Raw genomic sequence first — 21204 nt, 5'->3', positions numbered from 1 at the left:
AACCAGGATTAGGCTACGGATCGGAGAACGTCCCCAAGTTCATCTCTGGGGCTCAGAGAACATCCCCAGGTTCATCTCTGGGGCTCAGAGAACGTCCCCAAGTTCATCTCTGGGGCTCAGAGAACGTCCTCAAGTTCATCTCTTGGGCTCAGAGAACGTCCTCAAGTTCATCTCTGGGGCTCAGAGAACGTCCCCAAGTTCATCTCTGGAGATCAGAGAACGTCCTCAAGTTCATCTCTGGGGCTTAGAGAATGTCCTCTAGTTCATCTTTGGGGCTCAGAGAACGTCCCCAGGTTCATCTCTGGGGCTCAGAGAACTTCCCCGACTATCTCTGGGATCCACAGAATGTCTGGCGTTCACAAAATGTCCCCAAGTTAATCTCTAGGGTCCGTAGAATATCTAAGTGCATACTCCTCGTCAAGGACGTCTGGTATTTTTAGCCGTGGTCTTGCGTAAGAATTCACCCCTACTTTCTTCTCATGAGTAGTTATCACTGATAATGTGGTTAGTGTCCTATTTTTTTTTTGCGCGTAGGTGCTAAGCAGAGTAGCCCAAAGAAAGCCACTGCGTTGCCAATGTTAAGTGTGTCAGGGAAGGCTGGGAGAGGCCCAGACAGAAGTAACGGCGCCAAGCACCAGTAAGGGCAAGAAGCATCCTATGCGGGCACCGGGTAGCCCAGCCTCCTCATTATCCTATTGACGGTAAAGACTCCGGCGACGCACACGCATCAACTCTCCATCAGATGTACTCCTTTGGCCGCTGCTGATTTTTTTGGGGGGAAAACTGATATACAATACCGTGGGTCTTGCAGAGAATTGTGGCAGTGTTCCACTGCATGTCAGCTAAAAGGACACAAGTTCAATACTGTGGCAACATTTCGCTCCTGGAGAGCGAAACGTTGCCACAATAAAATGTGGCATTAGTTGCATTTGTGTCCTTTTACCTAACATATTATCGGTAATTCTACCAACATTAGTACACATTTACAAGTCACACTAACACAGGAGGTAAGGAGAGCAATGCACATATAACCAGAACATAGAAGACTAAAACTTATGACGACGTTTCGGTCCGCCTTGGACCATTAACTAGTCACACCATAGCTCATCATAGCATAGTTATGATGAATCATCAGAGACACAGGGAAGAGCTAACTGTGTAAGTTTGGTTGCAGAGGATGATGGTCACTGGTGCAGCTGCCGTCGCCTTCAATCTGGCGTGATGGGTTATATCACTGGTGACGAGCCGGCAGCTCTGACCAGCAAGGTTGTTCGTTAAAGGACGTCTGTGGCTGTGTGGTACTAGCTGGACGGTAGACGACCTCCAGAGCACTGACTGAAGAGCTTATTGTACCCTCGTTATCCTCTCTGGCTGCATCTATGCTTAGCTAGGTCGTGACTCTATTTATAATAATTATTACTTTAAAAGTACATGTACACAGACCATAGGTGACATCAATGACATACTATATAGAAAGTTCCTTGTTTTTCAGAGTATTTTAGGCAAATTAAGTCAATTTTATCTCCAGGATGCGACCCACACCAGTCGACTAGCACCCAGGTACCCATTTTACTGCTAGGTGAATAGGGACATCAAGAATATTAAGGAAACACGTCCTAATGTTGCAGTTTAAAAACTGTAGTGCAAAGCACCCTTCTGGCAAGACAGTGATGGAGTGAATGATGGTGAAAGTTTTTCTTTTTCGGGCCACCCTGCCTTGGTGGGAATCGGCCAGTGTGATAATAAAAATAATAAAAAAACGTCCTAATGTTTCCACCCATACCCTGGATCGAACCACGGACCTCAGTATGTGAGGTGAGTGCGCTAGCAATCGAATCAAATACTCCTCACTGTTTAATATTTAGGCAAGGTGTCAACACCAGTTCCTCCTATAAACTGCAGTATTTTATGCTCGTTATTTATACTAGCGCTGTTTTTCCATTGTTTTTATCAATATTTTCAATTAAATTTCTTCTTGATAATGATCCGGGAGGCATCGAAATGCGTGTTATGCTAGGAACTGTTCCAGCCACGTAACTTTGATTATTCTTCCAGCTGTCGAAGACACTGCTGCTTTAAAATTCTGTCAACTAACGAAAGATATTAGATTTTTTTTTCAGACTTTGCTGGTGAAGCGGTTAGTTTATTGTGTACCTCATATCCATCCTGTGGATGGTAGTGGCTAGTTTATTGTGTACCTCATATCCATCCTGTGGATGGTAGTGGCTAGTTTATTGTGTACCTCATATCCATCCTGTGGATGGTAGTGGCTAGTTTATTGTGTACCTCATATCCATGCTGTGGATGGTAGTGGCTAGTTTATTGTGTACCTCATATCCATCCTGTGGATGGTAGTGGCTAGTTTATTGTGTACCTCATATCCATCCTGTGGATGGTAGTGGCTAGTTTATTGTGTACCTCATATCCATCCTGTGGATGGTAGTGGCTAGTTTATTGTGTACCTCATATCCATCCTGTGGATGGTAGTGGCTAGTTTATTGTGTACCTCATATCCATCCTGTGGATGGTAGTGGCTAGTTTATTGTGTACCTCATATCCATCCTGTGGATGGTAGTGGCTAGTTTATTGTGTACCTCATATCCATCCTGTGGATGGTAGTGGCTAGTTTATTGTGTACCTCATATTCATCCTGTGGATGGTAGTAGCTAGTTATTGTGTACCTCATATCCATGCTGTGGATGGTAGTGGCTAGTTTATTGTGTACCTCATATCCATCCTGTGGATGGTAGTGGCTAGTTTATTGTGTACCTCATATCCATCCTGCGGATGGTAGTGGCTAGTCAATTGTGCACCCCATATAGATCCTGTGGAGGATAGCACAAGATAAGGGATAAGATTTCGTTCGGATTTTTAACCCCGCAGGGTTAGCCACCCAGGATAAGTCAAGAAGATTTAAGAGATTTCGTTCGGATTTTTAACCCCGGAGGGTTAGCCACCCAGGATAACCCAAGAAAGTCAGTGCGTCATCGAGGACTGTCTAACTTATTTCCATTGGGGTCCTTAATCTTGTCCCCCAGGATGCGACCCACACCAGTCGACTAACACCCAGGTACCTACTTGCTGCTAGGTGAACAGGACAAGTGTTAGGAAACGCGTTGAAATATTTTCACCCCGCCGAGAATCGAACTCTGACCCTCCGTGTGAGAAGCGATAGCTTCGCCAGCCACGCCACGGGATACACAGAAGACCTGGTAACTAAGCCCCTAAAATTTAACAGAAGTACATCTGGATCTATATTTACAATTTGTCTCGTCTGTGGCAAACAAATTTAGAATATCTGCTTAATAAGTCTGATATCATTGAAACAGGAAAAAAGATAGCAGGGGTAAAATTATCGTAGAAACTGTACGGACGGATTCAACCAGCGTCACCGCACCATCACAGCTGACTCATAAATACAATAGTTGGTCCTGTCAACCCAGTCTGGTGCATTTAGCTTTGGTCTTGTGCATCTGGCTGCAGTCTGGTGCATGTGCCTTTGGTACTGTGCATCTGGCTGCAGTCTGGTGCATGTGCCTTTGGTACTGTGTATCTGGCTGCAGTCTGGTGCATGTGCCTTTGGTACTGTGTATCTGGCTGCAGTCTGGTGCATGTGCCTTTGGTACTGTGTATCTGGCTGCAGTCTGGTGCATGTGCCTTTGGTACTGTGTATCTGGCTGCAGTCTGGTGCATGTGCCTTTGGTACTGTGTATCTGGCTGCAGTCTGGTGCATGTGACTTTGGTACTGTGTATCTGGCTGCAGTCTGGTGCATGTGCCTTTGGTACTGTGTATCTGGCTGCAGTCTGGTGCATGTGCCTTTGGTACTGTGTATCTGGCTGCAGTCTGGTGCATGTGCCTTTGGTACTGTGTATCTGGCTGCAGTCTGGTGCATGTGCCTTTGGTCTTGTGCATCTGGCTGCAGTCTGGTGCATGTGCCTTTGGTACTGTGCATCTGGCTGCAGTCTGGTGCATGTGCCTTTGGTACTGTGCATCTGGCTGTAGCTAGATGCATCTGGCTCGAGTCTAATGCATCTAGTTATGTTCTGGTCGTAATCTGGCTCTGGTCTGGTCTCTCTGGTTGCTTTGGGTAGAGGATCGAATCTCCACCGTAACAAGAGAAAAAGAGAGAGCACTAGACTGTTAAGTCCTCTGCTATCTTCAAAGCTATCAGAAGATAGCTTTGAGCAGCTATCCGCTGAGAAAAGCTATCTACTTGTACACTGGTGTACAAGAGAAAGCTACAACAGGGCTTGAAAGTCTACATATAGGCTATTTGCTGAGGAAAAACTATCTTCTCTCAAGTGCTACTGTATATTATCTGGATACGAGTCAGTTATTATTAATATCCGTTGTATGACCTACATTATATATATATTTATATATTTCTACAAGTACATGTACAAGGTATACAAGTACATGTACCAGGTATACTAGTACATGTACAAGGTATACAAGTACATGTACAAGGTATACAAGTACATGTACAAGGTATACAAGTACATGTACAAGGTATACAAGTACATGTACAAGGTATACAAGTACATGTACAAGGTATACAAGTACATGTACAAGGTATACAAGTACATGTACAAGGTATACAGATCATAGCTGACATCAGTGACATACTACTATATAGAAAGTCCCTTGTTATGCTGAGCATTTCCCGCAAATTAGGTCAGTTTTGTCCCAGGATGCGACCCACACCAGTCCACTAACACCCAGGATGTGACCCACACCAGTCCACTAACACCCAGGATGTGACCCACACCAGTCCACTAACACCCAGGATGCGACCCACACCAGTCCACTAACACCCAGGATGCGACCCACACCAGTCCACTAACACCCAGGATGTGACCCACACCAGTCCACTAACACCCAGGATGTGACCCACACCAGTCCACTAACACCCAGGATGCGACCCACACCAGTCCACTAACACCCAGAATGTGACCCACACCAGTCCGCTAACACCCAGGATGCGACCCACACCAGTCCACTAACACCCAGGATGTGACCCACACCAGTCCACTAACACCCAGGATGTGACCCACACCAGTCCACTAACACCCAGGATGCGACCCACACCAGTCCACTAACACCCAGGATGTGACCCACACCAGTCCACTAACACCCAGGATGCGACCCACACCAGTCCACTAACACCCAGGTACCCATTTTACTGTTTGGTGAGCATAGACAACCGGTGTAAAGAAACACGCCCAATGTTTCTACCCCTACCGGGAATCGAACCTGGATCCTCGCTGTGTGAAGCGAGAGCTTTAGCCACCCCGTGGCCTGGTGGCTAAAGGGACAGGACTCGCAGCAATGGTTTTAAGTTGGAAAAATTCAGATTCAGGAAGGATATAGGAAAGTACTGGTTTGGTAATAGAGTTGTGGATGAGTGGAACAAACTCCCAAGTACCGTTATAGAGGCCAGAACGTTGTGTAGCTTTAAAAATAGGTTGGATAAATACATGAGTGGATGTGGGTGGGTGTGAGTTGGACCTAATAGCTTGTGCTACCAGGTCGGTTGCCGTGTTCCTCCCTTAAGTCAATGTGACCCGACCTGACTAGGTTGGGTGCATTGGCTTAAGCCGGTAGGAGACTTGGACCTGCCTCGCATGGGCCAGTGGGCCTGCTGCAGTGTTCCTTCGTTCTTATGTTCTTAAATATGAACATTAAAATGGTATAAAATGCCGACAGGTTGTTAGGTAATACCCTTGTATTATTGCAGTATAATGTGATCCTTTATTGACAACGTTTCGCCCACTGTGTTACCTGGAGAGTTTACCTGGAGAGAGTTTCGGGGGTCAATGCCCCCGCGGCCCGGTCTGTGACCAGGCCTCCTGGTGGATCAGCGCCTGATCAACCAGGCTGTTGCTGCTGGCTGCACGCAAACCAACGTACGAGCCACAGCCCGGCTGATCAGGAACTGACTTTAGGTGCTTGTCCAGTGCCAGCTTGAAGACTGCCAGGGGTCTGTTGGTAATCCCCCTTATGTGTGCTGGGAGGCAGTTGAACAGTCTCGGGCCCCTGACACTTATTGTATGGTCTCTTAACGTGCTAGTGACACCCCTGCTTTTCATTGGGGGGATGGTGCATCGTCTGCCAAGTCTTTTGCTTTCGTAGTGAGTGATTTTCGTGTGCAAGTTCGGTACTAGTCCCTCTAGGATTTTCCAGGTGTATATAATCATGTATCTCTCCCTCCTGCGTTCCAGGGAATACAGGTTTAGAAACCTCAAGCGCTCCCAGTAATTGAGGTGTTTTATCTCCGTTATGCGCGCCGTGAAAGTTCTCTGTACATTTTCTAGGTCGGCAATTTCACCTGCCTTGAAAGGTGCTGTTAGAGTGCAGCAATATTCCAGCCTAGATAGAACAAGTGACCTGAAGAGTGTCATCATGGGCTTGGCCTCCCTAGTTTTGAAGGTTCTCATTATCCATCCTGTCATTTTTCTAGCAGATGCGATTGATACAATGTTGTGGTCCTTGAAGGTGAGATCCTCCGACATAATCACTCCCAGGTCTTTGACGTTGGTGTTTCGCTCTATTTTGTGGCCAGAATTTGTTTTGTACTCTGATGAAGATTTAATTTCCTCATGTTTACCATATCTGAGTAATTGAAATTTCTCATCGTTGAACTTCATATTGTTTTCTGCAGCCCACTGAAAGATTTGGTTGATGTCCGCCTGGAGCCTTGCAGTGTCTGCAATGGAAGACACTGTCATGCAGATTCGGGTGTCATCTGCAAAGGAAGACACGGTGCTGTGGCTGACATCCTTGTCTATGTCGGATATGAGGATGAGGAACAAGATGGGAGCTAGTACTGTGCCTTGTGGAACAGAGCTTTTTACCGTAGCTGCCTCGGACTTTACTCTGTTGACGACTACTCTCTGTGTTCTGTTAGTGAGGAAATTATAGATCCATCGACCGACTTTTCCTGTTATTCCTTTAGCGCGCATTTTGTGCGCTATTACGCCATGGTCACACTTGTCGAAGGCTTTTGCAAAGTCTGTATATATTACATCTGCATTCTTTTTGTCTTCTAGTGCATTTAGGACCTTGTCGTAGTGATCCAGTAGTTGAGACAGACAGGAGCGACCTGTTCTAAACCCATGTTGCCCTGGGTTGTGTAACTGATGGGTTTCTAGATGGGTGGTGATCTTGCTTCTTAGGACCCTTTCAAAGATTTTTATGATATGGGATGTTAGTGCTATTGGTCTGTAGTTCTTTGCTGTTGCTTTACTGCCCCCTTTGTGGAGTGGGGCTATGTCTGTTGTTTTTAGTAACTGAGGGACGACCCCCGTGTCCATGCTCCCTCTCCATAGGATGGAAAAGGCTCGTGATAGGGGCTTCTTGCAGTTCTTGATGAACACAGAGTTCCATGAGTCTGGCCCTGGGGCAGAGTGCATGGGCATGTCATTTATCGCCTGTTCGAAGTCATTTGGCGTCAGGATAACATCGGATAGGCTTGTGTTAATCAAATTTTGTGGCTCTCTCATAAAAAATTCATTTTGATCTTCGACTCTCAGTCTGGTTAGCGGCTTGCTAAAAACTGAGTCATATTGGGACTTGAGTAGCTCACTCATTTCCTTGCTGTCATCTGTGTAGGACCCATCTTGTTTAAGTAGGGGCCCAATACTGGGCGTTGTTCTCGATTTTGATTTGGCATAGGAGAAGAAATACTTTGGGTTTCTTTCGATTTCATTTATGGCTTTTAGTTCTTCCCGCGATTCCTGACTCCTAAAGGATTCTTTTAGCTTAAGTTCGATGCTTGCAATTTCTCTGACCAGTGTCTCCCTGCGCATTTCAGATATATTGACCTCTTTTAGCCGCTCTCTTATTCTTTTCCGTCGCCTGTAAAGGGAGCGCCTGTCTCTTTCTATTTTACATCTACTCCTCCTTTTTCTTAGAGGAATAAGCCTTGTGCATACATCGAGTGCCACCGAGTTAATCTGTTCTAGGCATAAGTTTGGGTCTGTGTTGCTTAGTATATCTTCCCAGCTTATATCGGTTAGGACTTGGTTTACTTGGTCCCACTTTATGTTTTTGTTATTGAAGTTGAATTTGGTGAATGCTCCCTCGTGACTAGTCTCATTTTGTCGGTCTGGGGCTCCTCGTATACATGTCTGAACCTCAATTATGTTGTGATCTGAGTATATTGTTTTTGATATGGTGACATTTCTTATCAGATCATCATTGTTAGTGAATATGAGGTCTAGTGTATTCTCCTGTGTATTCTTCTGTGTGGGTGAAACGTTGTCAATAAAGGATCACATTATACTGCATATGTGTTTATATTTCCACTGTGTCGGTATTTGATACCATTTATTTCCATACCATTCACGTACAGTTGTCTTCTTAACAGGAACACAGTGGCCTCTCCCATCTGCCCAGAGCGCAATGAAATAACTGAAGAAGACCTCAACAAGTGCAAGTACGGCGTCGTGCTGGGATGGTGCGGTAATGCTGTGTGCGGCAAGGTCAGTGATCTAATGCACCCAGCATCCTTATCTTGAAAGTTAAGACACATGTGCAACATCTGGATATCTTTATTGTAGACGTTTCGCCATCCAGTGGCTTTATCAATACAGATTCTAGGACATAATAGGAAGACAGTAGAACTATATACAAAAGATGAGGTAATCAGTCCCTCGGCCTTGGAGTTAGTGTTCACAGCATCGTGGTGGAGGAGAATCTGGAGCAAAGGCAAGAAGACTGGCGGTTATATAGGTGTCAGTGGATAGGGACGGGCAGCAGACGAGGGCAGTCACTGGTAGGCGGGATTCCCCAGTGGAAGTAGGTCCTTCCCAAAGAGATGGGTTAGTTGCAGCAGCCGTGAAGAAGGTCTTGTAGATGTCCTCTGAACCAAGATTCCATCATGGAATCCTTATCTTACTTTAATGTCACCTACGTCTTGTTACTAACCTTTTATTTCACATGGGTACGCCAGCACTATGCAGCTACTCTATATGTTGCTCTGTACGAATAAAAGCTGGTTAAGTATCTCAGTCGTTTTGATTCACACTGTATTTAGTAAATATAAGAATGGAAATATAAACACATATGCAGTATGTACATTAAAATGGTATATAATACCGACAGGTTGTCAGGTAAGACACATATGCAACAGTTAGTTATAGTCAGACTATAGAACAATGCTCTTCTCCAGACTGAGGGACTGACCACCTCAAAACTTTAAGGGTGATGGACTGATTACATCGTCTTCAAGTATCTTCTGCTTCTATCAACTTTTCTGTACTCGACTGAAGAAGCCTACTGTGTAGGCGAAACGTTTCGAAATAAAGATACCTAACTGTTGCATATGCGGCTTACCTGACAACATATGCAATATAATGTGATCCTTTATTGACAACGTTTCGCCCACACAATGGGCTTTTATATCCTTTTACTCATGTACGAATTAATTGCTCTACCATATTGTATTACTTTTGTCACTACCACTACTACTACTACTACTACTACTACTACTACTACTACTACTACTACTACTACTACTACTACTACTACTACTACTACTACTACTACTACTACTACTACCACCACTAGTGAACATCGAAATGGTACCTCACTAGTATTCACCTCACTCTGAGCCTTTATATACCCTCTGTGTCCATGTATTGTTTGTAATGGCTTGATAAAGCTCCTGGAGAGCGAAACGTTGCCACAATAAATGTCACATTAGTTGCACTTGTGTCCTTTTACTTTACATATTGTCGGTAATTCTACCAACTTTATTACAAACCAACTTGTCGGTGAGATTAAGACACATGTGCAACATCTGGGTATCTTTATTGTAGACGTTTCGCCATCCAGTGGCTTTATCAATACAAATTCTAGGACATAACTTGAAGACAGTAGAACTATGTACAGAAGATGAGGTAATCAGTCCCTCAACCTAGGAGTAGGTGCGAAGAGCACCATAGTCGTGGAGATTCTGAAGCTGAAGAAAGGATCCTGGCGCTACGACAACTACTACTACAACTAACCCATCTCTTTGGGAAGGACCTACTTCCACTGGGGAATCCCGCCTACCAGTGACTATGCCCTCGTCTGCTACACCTGACGTTACTATATAAGCGCCAGGATCCTTTCTTCTGCTTCAGAATCTCCACGACTATGGTGCTGTTCGCACCTACTTCTAGGTTGAGGGACTGATTACCTCATCTTCTGTACATAGTTCTACTGTCTTCAAGTTATGTCCTAGAATTTGTATTGATAAAGCCACTGGATGGCAAAACGTCTACACAAGGGTATCTTGGTACAGACCTGCAATCAACTTCGACAACTTCCACTAGTGAGAGCGGCTGGATTTGAGAGGGACCTGACCTTTCAACATCTGAGTTCTTACCTCTCCTAGTGGCCTACGTCTCACCTCTTGGCGCTATAAAAAGCTCCATTCTGTCACTTCATCTCCATATTGTTTCATACTATGGAACAATGCTCTTCTCCAGACTGAGGGACTGACCACCTCAAAACTTTAAGGGTGATGGACTGATTACATCGTCTTCAAGTATCTTCAACTTTTCTGTACTTGACTGAAGAAGCCTACTGTGTAGGCGAAACGTTTCATAATAAAGATACCTAACTGTTGCATATGTGTCTTACCTAACAACCTGTCGGTATTTTATACCATTTTAATGTTCAAAACGTCTACAATAAAGATACCCAGATGTTGCACATGTGTCTTAATCTCATCTTGTCGGTATTGTATACCATTCGTAGACAATAAATATGTCATAGTGTTTGCTTACGTGTCTTTCTAAACCAACTTGTCGGTATTTATTACCAAGGTTTATACCAACTAGTCTGCTATTTTTAGGTTTACTGGCCGTGGGTTTCAATCCTGCCAGTTTCATGAATCCTGAATAACACCATGGGAGATTTCTTATACAGTGAATCATCTCTGTCATCCTTCTTTGTATTTTCTCCAATGAATTTATATCCATCCTGTAGTAATGAGATCGAAACCGAGCAACATAATCGAAGCGAGGAAATAAAAAACTGGTTCTATCCCCGCCCGTGGTATGGTTTCTTTGCATTCGTGTCATTACGATTTCGTGAGTCAAAGTGAGGCCTTACTAGTGATGCATAGAGCTGCAAAATAACTTTTCGACTCCTGTTACTTATATTTGGTAAGACACATGTGTAACAGTTAAGCAGCTTTACTCCGAAACGTTTCGCCTACACAGCAGGTTTCTTCAGTTGAGTACAGAAAAGTTGGCAGAAGCAGTAGAGATGTGAAGACGATGTAATCAGTCCATCCTTGAAGAAGTAGTTCAAAGCCCTAACAACTCCAAGGCTGAGGGACTGATTACCTCATCTTCTGGAGATATTTCTTCACATTATGTCCTTGTCTTGTACACTGATAAAACCAGTGGCTTGTGAAACGTGTACAAATAACGATACCCAGATGTTGCACACGTATCTAATTCCTCATTTTAATATAAGATCGAAGGAACACTCCAGCACTCTACTAGCTTATACACAAGTCTTTATCAAATCTAATCCAGACTTATTTATGTTTGAAGATTGAGACACTTATGCAGCATATGGGAATCTTTATTCAGGAAACGTTTCGCCACACAGTGGCTTCATCAGTCCAATACAAAGAGGAAGGCGTAAGGAGAGGAGGAGTATGAGGTAATCAGTCCCTCAACCTGGAGTCGATGTGTTCAGTCCATCAATCTTGTAGAATGTACAGCATAGGGCCGTAGACGTGGCTTATATACTGTAGTGAGGTGACTTGAAGCAGACGGAGGCGGGATCATAGTGGTACCATCCACTAGTCGAAGTAGGTCTTTGTCCAAAGGTTGAACAAGCGTTTATGTTTGCCAAGAGTTTTAATGAATTTACGTTACTTTTCAGGGTCCTGCAGAGACGTGCGGTGGCTGGTGGGATGAGAACGGCATCTGTGGTGAGGGCATGTACTGTGTGTGTGGGTACTGTGCAGGGTGCACCACCACTCTCGAGTGTGCACTCGGAAGATTCTGCTAGGTGTGATACTCTACCAGCTGCTCTCCAAGACGTCTGGTAAACATTCAGTGGCTTAACAGTAATTCACTAGAAGTCACTGCTCCCGACATGGTAAAGAGGAGCCTGTAAACATACCAAAAAAGCTCCCGTTTGGCATAAAAGGAATCCACAAACAGGCCAAGAGCCTCCTCTTGGGAATGACAGCAAGCAGACGCCTCTTGGGTCAACCAGCGACGTTTTCCCATTCATTTTAAAGCCAACAGACAAGCACCTCTTGAATTCACATACTTCTTTCCAGACAAATAATGTAAATAATATATAAAAATAACGCATCGCAATTCTTTTATACATGTGGCAATGATGCTTAGGACAGTGTTCCATACAGCATCGCAGACTTACTGCTTTGTGATATATTATGCTCTTGACCGAGCGGAAGCTATGTAACTTAATGGATCTCTAGGCAAGTCCGGACCTAACGAAGCCGGGGTTAATGAAACCGGGTCTGACGAAGCCAGGGTTAATGAAACCGGGTCTAACGAAGCCAGGGTTAATGAAACCGGGTCTAACGAAGCCGGGGTTAATGAAACCGGGTCTGACGAAGCCAGGGTTAATGAAACCGGGTCTGACGAAGCCAGGGTTAATGAAACCGGGTCTAACGAAGCCGGGGTTAATGAAACCGGGTCTGACGAAGCCAGGGTTAATGAAACCGGGCCTGACGAAGCCAGGGTTAATGAAACCGGGTCTAACGAAGCCGGGGTTAATGAAACCGGGTCTGACGAAGCCAGGGTTAATGAAACCGGGTCTGACGAAGCCAGGGTTAATGAAACCGGGTCTAACGAAGCCGGGGTTAATGAAACCGGGTCTGACGAAGCCAGGGTTAATGAAACCGGGCCTGACGAAGCCAGGGTTAATGAAACCGGGTCTAACGAAGCCGGGGTTAATGAAACCGGGTCTGACGAAGCCAGGGTTAATGAAACCGGGCCTAACGAAGCCGGGGTTAATGAAATTGGGCCTAACGAAGCCGGGGTTAATGAAATTGGGCCTAACGAAGCCGGGGTTAATGAAATAGGGCCTAACTAAGTCGGCCTTACAAAACCGGACTACCCAACCGACCTTTCGAACCGAGCCTCAAGAACCGGCCCATACCAACCAGACCTTCGGAACCGGGCTTCAGGAACCGGACCTTGCCGAACCAGCCAGTGATACATGTATACGTAAACCCATACCTGAAGCGTCTCAATGTTCTTAACAAATAAAATTTAAACAGTTTACTGAATTTATTTCTCCTAAGGTGAAGAATGATGAATATATCATCTTAGTAATTAGGGTCTATATGAAGATTATCTACTGAGATAATCCACTGGGATGATTATCTGCTGGGATACTCTAATGGGATGATTATCTACTGAGATAATCCACTGGGATGATTATCTGCTGGGATGATACTCTAATGGGATGATTATCTACTGAGATAATCCACTGGGATGATTATCTGCTGGGATGATACTCTAATGGGATGATTATCTACTGAGATAATCCACTGGGATGATTATCTGCTGGGATGATACTCTAATGGGATGATTATCTACTGAGATAATCCACTGGGATGATTATCTGCTGGGATGATACTCTAATGGGATAATTGTCTACTGAGATAATCCACTGGGATGATTATCTGCTGGGATGATAATCCACTGGGATGATTATCTGCTGGGATGATTATCTTGTGAGATATTTATCTAATGGGATGAGCTCAAATTAAGTTGCAATAAATAAGTGTCGAAGAATAAACATAAAAGTGGACGAGGGGCTCGAACCGTGGTCCGTAAATTGATGCCTAGATTAGCCTAAACGGTAGAACGTCGGAGTGCCAATTTATGGACCGCGGTTCGAAGGCCTCGTCCACTCTGTTTATTCATTTACTGGGATGATTATCTACTGGGATATTCACAGCACCGTTTTTAGTACCGTAGTCTTGATAAACCTGAAGCACAGGCAGGAAGAAGTGGGCTTATATACTGGAGTCAGATGACGTGCAGCAGCTGGAGGTACTGTCATTGGTAGGAGGGGTCCACCAGCGGAAGCTCATGCTTAGCTGTTACGCATAAGCTATTTCAGTTACATCAGTACTGTACACCAGCTCTGCTAGACTGGGGGACTGATTACCTATGTTGTTAGGTAAGACACATATGCAACAGTTTGGTATCTTTATTTCGAAACGTTTCGCCTACACAGTAGGCTTCTTCAGTCGAGTACAGAAAAGTTGATAGAAGCAGAAGATACTTGAAGACGATGTAATCAGTCCATCACCCTTAAAGTTTTGAGGTGGTCAGTCCCTCAGTCTGTACTCGACTGAAGAAGCCTACTGTGTAGGCGAAACGTTTCATAATAAAGATACCTAACTGTTGCATATGTGTCTTACCTGTTGCGCATGTGTCTAATTGTTTACCATAGATATTATAACTTTATCATGGTAAAAATCCATGAGATATCGGTGAAGTTGACAGGAGGAGGCCTGGTCACAGACCGGGCCGCGGGGGCGTTGATCCCCGGAACTCTCTCCAGGTAAACTCCAGGTATATTATTTACTTATTTATAAATTTATTAATTTGAACATGATACAGGGAAGTACAAAGGAATACAATAAAGGACCTGCCTAGTATGCTAAAGGACCTGCCTAGTATGGGCCAACAGGCCTGCTGCAGTGTTCCTCCTTTCTTATGTTCTTATGTTAAGTGCAACATAATCAAGGGGAAGCGCTAAACCCGTAGGATTATACAGCGCCTGTGGGGGGGGATGTGGAACGGATTCAGGCTTAATTCAGGGAACTGGAGCGCAGATCCAATTAGCTAGATCAAGAGCCCCTCCCCAGCATCAAGGAACCTTCTAAGAGGGGTAAGCAGTACAGCTCCTTAGAGAGAACAAGAAGATTTATCTTATTTCTTGGGTAATTTTGCGTAGAGGTCGTTATGATAAGGACCTGCCTTGTATGGGCCAGTAGGCCTTCTGCAGTGTTCCTCCATTCTTATGTTCTAAGACGATAAAAGCGAGGGGAAATACTCATAATTATGATTTATTCTTGATGTCAGGTAGGCCTATATAACTTGTATATGTACTCAGGGCCGGATTACCGCATAGGCAAACCAGGCATTTGCCTAGGGCCCCGCGCATTTGGGGGCCCCGCGGTCCAAGGGGTTCAGGGGCTCATCCAAGACTGTGCACATGGTGCAAGTGCAAAGGGGTCCCTACCTAAAAAGTTCAAGTGTTTGGAGAGTGGTATAAACCTTGGTAATAAATACCGACAAGTTGGTTTAGAAAGACACGTAAGCAAACACTATAACATATTTATTAGAAAACGTTTCGGTCCTGGGACCTTGATCACTTCTAACATACAGAGGTAGAAAGACATTATATATAGGCGGAGAGTGAGGTGTGACGCACGTGACCTGAGGAATGTCATAAGAACATAAGAATGGAGGAGAGTAAAATTGATTTTTAAAAATTAATCAAAACAAAAATAAACAATGAAATAAAATAAAATAAAAATAAATAAACCGAACCATAGATGGCAACACTCAACACGCCTTTGTTTACATCAGAACAGCTGTGTTCACGCCTTTGTTTACATCAGAACAGCTGTGTTCACGCCTTTGGTTACATCAGAACAGCTGTCTTCACGCCTTTGTTTACATCAGAACAGCTGTGTTCACGCCTTTGTTTACATCAGAACAGCTGTGTTCACGCCTTTGTTTACATCAGGACAGCTGTGTTCACGCCTTTGTTTACATCAGAACAGCTGTGTTCACGCCTTTGTTTACATCAGAACAGCTGTGTTCACGCCTTTGTTTACATCAGAACAGCTGTGTTCACGCCTTTGTTTACATCAGAACAGCTGTGTTCACGCCTTTGTTTACATCAGAACAGCTGTGTTCACGCCTTTGTTTACATCAGAACAGCTGTGTTCACGCCTTTGTTTACATCAGAACAGCTGTGTTCACGCCTTTGTTTACATCAGAACAGCTGTGTTCACGCCTTTGTTTACATCAGAACAGCTGTGTTCACGCCTTTGTTTACATCAGAACAGCTGTGTTCACGCCTTTGTTTACATCAGAACAGCTGTGTTCACGCCTTTGTTTACATCAGAACAGCTGTGTTCACGCCTTCGTTTACATCAGAACAGCTGTGTTCACGCCTTTGTTTACATCAGAACAGCTGTGTTCACGCCTTCGTTTACATCAGAACAGCTGTGTTCACGCCTTTGTTTACATCAGAACAGCTGTGTTCACGCCTTTGTTTACATCAGAACAGCTGTGTTCACGCCTTTGTTTACATCAGAACAGCTGTGTTCACGCCTTTGTTTACATCAGAACAGCTGTGTTCACGCCTTTGTTTACATCAGAACAGCTGTGTTCACGCCTTTGTTTACATCAGAACAGCTGTGTTCACGCCTTTGTTTACATCAGAACAGCTGTGTTCACGTCTTTGTTTACATCAGAACAGCTGTGTTCACGCCTTTGTTTACATCAGAACAGCTGTGTTCACGCCTTTGTTTACATCAGAACAGCTGTGTTCACGCCTTTGTTTACATCAGAACAGCTGTGTTCACGCCTTCGTTTACATCAGAACAGCTGTGTTCACGCCTTTGTTTACATCAGAACAGCTGTGTTCACGCCTTCGTTTACTTCAGAACAGCTGTGTTCACGCCTTCGTTTACATCAGAACAGCTGTGTTCACGCCTTCGTTTACATCAGAACAGCTGTGTTCAGGCCTTCGTTTACATCAGAACAGCTGTGTTCACGCCTTCGTTTACATCAGAACAGCTGTGTTCACGCCTTCGTTTACATCAGAACAGCTGTGTTCACGCCTTCGTTTACATCAGAACAGCTGTGTTCACGCCTTCGTTTACATCAGAACAGCTGTGTTCACGCCTTCGTTTACATCAGAACAGCTGTGTTCACGCCTTCGTTTACATCAGAACAGCTGTGTTCACGCCTTCGTTTACATCAGAACAGCTGTGTTCACGCCTTTGTTTACATCAGAACAGCTGTGTTCACGCCTTTGTTTACATCAGAACAGCTGTGTTCACGCCTTTGTTTACATCAGAACAGCTGTGTTCACGCCTTTGTTTACATCAGAACAGCTGTGTTCACGCCTTTGTTTACATCAGAACAGCTGTGTTCACGCCTTTGTTTACATCGGAACAGCTGTGTTCACGCCTTTGTTTACATCAGAACAGCTGTGTTCACGCCTTTGTTTACATCGGAACAGCTGTGTTCACGCCTTTGTTTACATCAGAACAGCTGTGTTCACGCCTTTGTTTACATCAGAACAGCTGTGTTCACGCCTTTGTTTACATCAGAACAGCTGTGTTCACGCCTTTGTTTACATCAGAACAGCTGTGTTCACGCCTTTGTTTACATCAGAACAGCTGTGTTCACGCCTTTGTTTACATCAGAACAGCTGTGTTCACGCCTTTGTTTACATCAGAACAGCTGTGTTCGCGCCTTTGTTTACATCAGAACAGCTGTGTTCACGCCTTTGTTTACATCAGAACAGCTGTGTTCACGCCTTTGTTTACATCAGAACAGCTGTGTTCACGCCTTTGTTTACATCAGAACAGCTGTGTTCACGCCTTTGTTTACATCAGAACAGCTGTGTTCACGCCTTTGTTTACATCAGAACAGCTGTGTTCACGCCTTTGTTTACATCAGAACAGCTGTGTTCACGCCTTTGTTTACATCAGAACAGCTGTGTTCACGCCTTTGTTTACATCAGAACAGCTGTGTTCACGCCTTTGTTTACATCAGAACAGCTGTGTTCACGCCTTTGTTTACATCAGAACAGCTGTGTTCACGCCTTTGTTTACATCAGAACAGCTGTGTTCACGCCTTTGTTTACATCAGAACAGCTGTGTTCACGCCTTTGTTTACATCAGAACAGCTGTGTTCACGCCTTTGTTTACATCAGAACAGCTGTGTTCACGCCTTTGTTTACATCAGAACAGCTGTGTTCACGCCTTTGTTTACATCAGAACAGCTGTGTTCACGCCTTTGTTTACATCGGAACAGCTGTGTTCACGCCTTTGTTTACATCAGAACAGCTGTGTTCACGCCTTTGTTTACATCAGAACAGCTGTGTTCACGCCTTTGTTTACATCAGAACAGCTGTGTTCACGCCTTTGTTTACATCAGAACAGCTGTGTTCACGCCTTTGTTTACATCAGAACAGCTGTGTTCACGCCTTTGTTTACATCAGAACAGCTGTGTTCACGCCTTTGTTTACATCAGAACAGCTGTGTTCACGCCTTTGTTTACATCAGAACAGCTGTGTTCACGCCTTTGTTTACATCAGAACAGCTGTGTTCACGCCTTTGTTTACATCAGAACAGCTGTGTTCGCGCCTTTGTTTACATCAGAACAGCTGTGTTCACGCCTTTGTTTACATCAGAACAGCTGTGTTCACGCCTTCGTTTACATCAGAACAGCTGTGTTCACGCCTTTGTTTACATCAGAACAGCTGTGTTCACGCCTTTGTTTACATCAGAACAGCTGTGTTCACGCCTTTGTTTACATCAGAACAGCTGTGTTCACGCCTTTGTTTACATCAGAACAGCTGATATCCCCCCAATTGACAAAAAAAAATAATAATAATTAAAAAATTAATAATAATTAAAAAAATAATAATAATTAAAAAATTAATAATAATTAAACAATTAATGATAATCGATATTGAAAAGTTTGTATTTGCATGATTACAGACAGTGGTACATCCTCATTATGGCATCTCGTGAACGTGATGTTGGACGTTCTTATGCGAGTGGGTCACAGAAAAGAAAGAAGAAAATTTAAGAAGAAGAACAGAAGAAGAAAGATGTAGGAAGCTGCAGAAAGATCACAGACATGCTCACGAAAACAGTTTCTGATGTTACCAGTACAGTTGAATCTGCAGATACGTCAGATCATTTGTAGATGAATGGTTCAGAGAACCGACATGTTGATAAATTAGACACATGTGCAACTCTTGGGTATCATTATTGAGGAAACGTTTCGCCACACAGTGGCTTCATCAGTCCATACGTAGGAGAAACTTGAAGAACAGGAGAAGAATGAGGTAATCAGTCCCTCAACCTTGAGTCGATGTGGTCAGTCCATCAATCTTTACGTTTCCTCAATAAAGATACCCAAGAGTTGCATATGTGTCTAATTTATCAACATGTCGGTTCTCTGAACCATTCATCTACAAACCTGTCAGACACTGCAACTTCTTGGGATCTTAATACTTGGGAATTCTTCGCTTGCCTAATTCTTGGGCACGACCTACTTCAACATTGAACAAATGTTACACGACCTATGACTTCTGCACCTCTCCTGCCAACGGTTTATAAGCTCCTTCTCAGCATGTATGCCGTATTCTATTCAAGATTGATGGACTGACCACATCGACTCAAGGTTGAGGGACTGATTACCTCATTCTCCTCCTGTTCTTCAAGATTCTCCTTTGTATGGACTGATGAAGCCACTGTGTGGCGAAACGTTTCCTCAATAAAGATACCCAAGAGTTGCATATGTGTCTAATTTATCACCCAAGAGTTGCACATGTGTCTAATTTATCAACACGTCAGATCATACAGGAAACCCTCCCTCCATTATTTCTCAGCCAGCGTCTACTTCTTTTCTGTCTCCTCTCTATGTCTCAACGGACATTTCATCCACAGGATTTGTCTTAAAAGATCCTGCCTCATGGCCAAATGTAATCCCAGATTCTCTACGTAATGCTTTCATTGCAGAAAACTTCAGTCAAACTCTGAACATTGACTTTAGGAAATCAGCAAGGATTTATGACGATGGAAGTCGTCGTTGTTTAAAGTCATCTATGTTTTATAGGAAGCTTGCAAATTCAGAAACTGTGAAAAGATCATGGATGGTATACTCTGAAAGCTCAGGAAAAGTGTACTGTTCAGCATGCAAGCTATTTTCTACCAAAGAAAATACCTTCACACAGGGGTTTAATGACTGGAAAAATTCCAAGCGTTTCGAGGAACATGAAAACAGCACCACTCACAGGAGCTGCATTTTAGCCAGTGTATTTCGTGCACAGAAAAAAGGCTTATTGGATTCTCATTTGGAAAATCAAACGGAAAAAGAGCGCACTTATTGGAGAAAAGTTCTAGAAAGTTGTTGCTGTTGTAAAATTCTTAGCTCTAAGAGGACTTGCTTTCCGTGGAGAAAATGAGGTTTTTGGTTCGGAAAACAATGGCAGTTTCCTAGGGATCATAGAACTGTTAGCACAATTCGATCCATTCTTAGCAAATCATGTGTCACGCCTTGGGAATGCAGGAAGAGGCACTGTATCTTACATGTCATCTACTATATGCAATGAATTTATTGAACTGATGACTAAGAAGGTCCTCAATAACATCATAGCAGCTGTGAAAACTGCTAAATACTTTGCAATAAGTGTAGATTCAACACCAGATATTTCACATACAGATCAATTGACATTCATTGTTCGCTTTGTCGACTCCAGTGGTAAGCCTGTAGAGCGCTTTATAAAATTCATTCCTCTTTCAGGCCATGATGGAGAAACAATGATGAATGTAGTACTGGATACTCTGCTTGAACTTGATCTCTCTATTATGGATTGCCGGGGCCAGAGCTACGACAATGCAAGTAACATGTCGGGTAAATATAATGGATTGCAAGCCCGTATCAAGCAAATCAACCCACTTGCTGAATATGTGCCCTGCTCAGCACATTCTCTTAATCTTGTTGGGTCATGTGCTGCGGAGTGTTGTGTCGCTGCAGTTTCATTTTTTGGACTTTTACAAGCACTCTTTAATTTTTTCTCTGCTTCAACGCATCGGTGGAGTATACTCAAGTCAACCATTCATGGAGATGTCATCAAATAATTATCAACAAGAAGGTGGTCAGCGCAGCATGATGCAACACATGCTTTGAAAGACAGCTTTGCTGAAATACGTTCTGCTTTGATCCAAATAGCAGAGGATGAAGACCAGACAGCAACTACAAGAAGCGAAGCAGCCAACTTAGCATCAAAATTGGAAGATTTAGAATTGGCCTTACTCTGTGTGCTTTGGGACTGTATACTGGAACGGTTAAATGCCACGAACAAGACACTTCAGAAAATTGAAATTGAAATGCCTACTTGTGCTAACCTCTATGCAGGCTTAGTGGAATTTGTAAGCT

General features: G+C 43.8%; 1 protein-coding gene across 1 annotated transcript in view; it reads left to right on the top strand.

Annotated features, from left to right (window-relative positions):
• LOC128704637 (neuroparsin-A) overlaps positions 1-13267 on the top strand; it is a 64200-nt gene extending 50933 nt beyond the window's left edge. The window contains exons 3-4 of the mRNA XM_053799736.2: positions 8370-8484; positions 11891-13267. Of these exons, the coding sequence (XP_053655711.1) occupies positions 8370-8484; positions 11891-12019 (244 nt within the window). The 3' untranslated portion in view covers positions 12020-13267. The remainder of the gene's footprint in view (positions 1-8369; positions 8485-11890) is intronic.
• The last annotated feature ends 7937 nt before the right edge of the window (positions 13268-21204 follow it).

Source organism: Cherax quadricarinatus, chromosome 100, assembly GCF_038502225.1.
Source record: "Cherax quadricarinatus isolate ZL_2023a chromosome 100, ASM3850222v1, whole genome shotgun sequence".
NCBI classification, from domain to species: Eukaryota; Metazoa; Arthropoda; class Malacostraca; order Decapoda; family Parastacidae; genus Cherax; species Cherax quadricarinatus.
The sequence above is the reverse complement of the archived record's forward strand: the minus strand, read 5'-3'. Positions and strand labels throughout refer to the sequence as shown.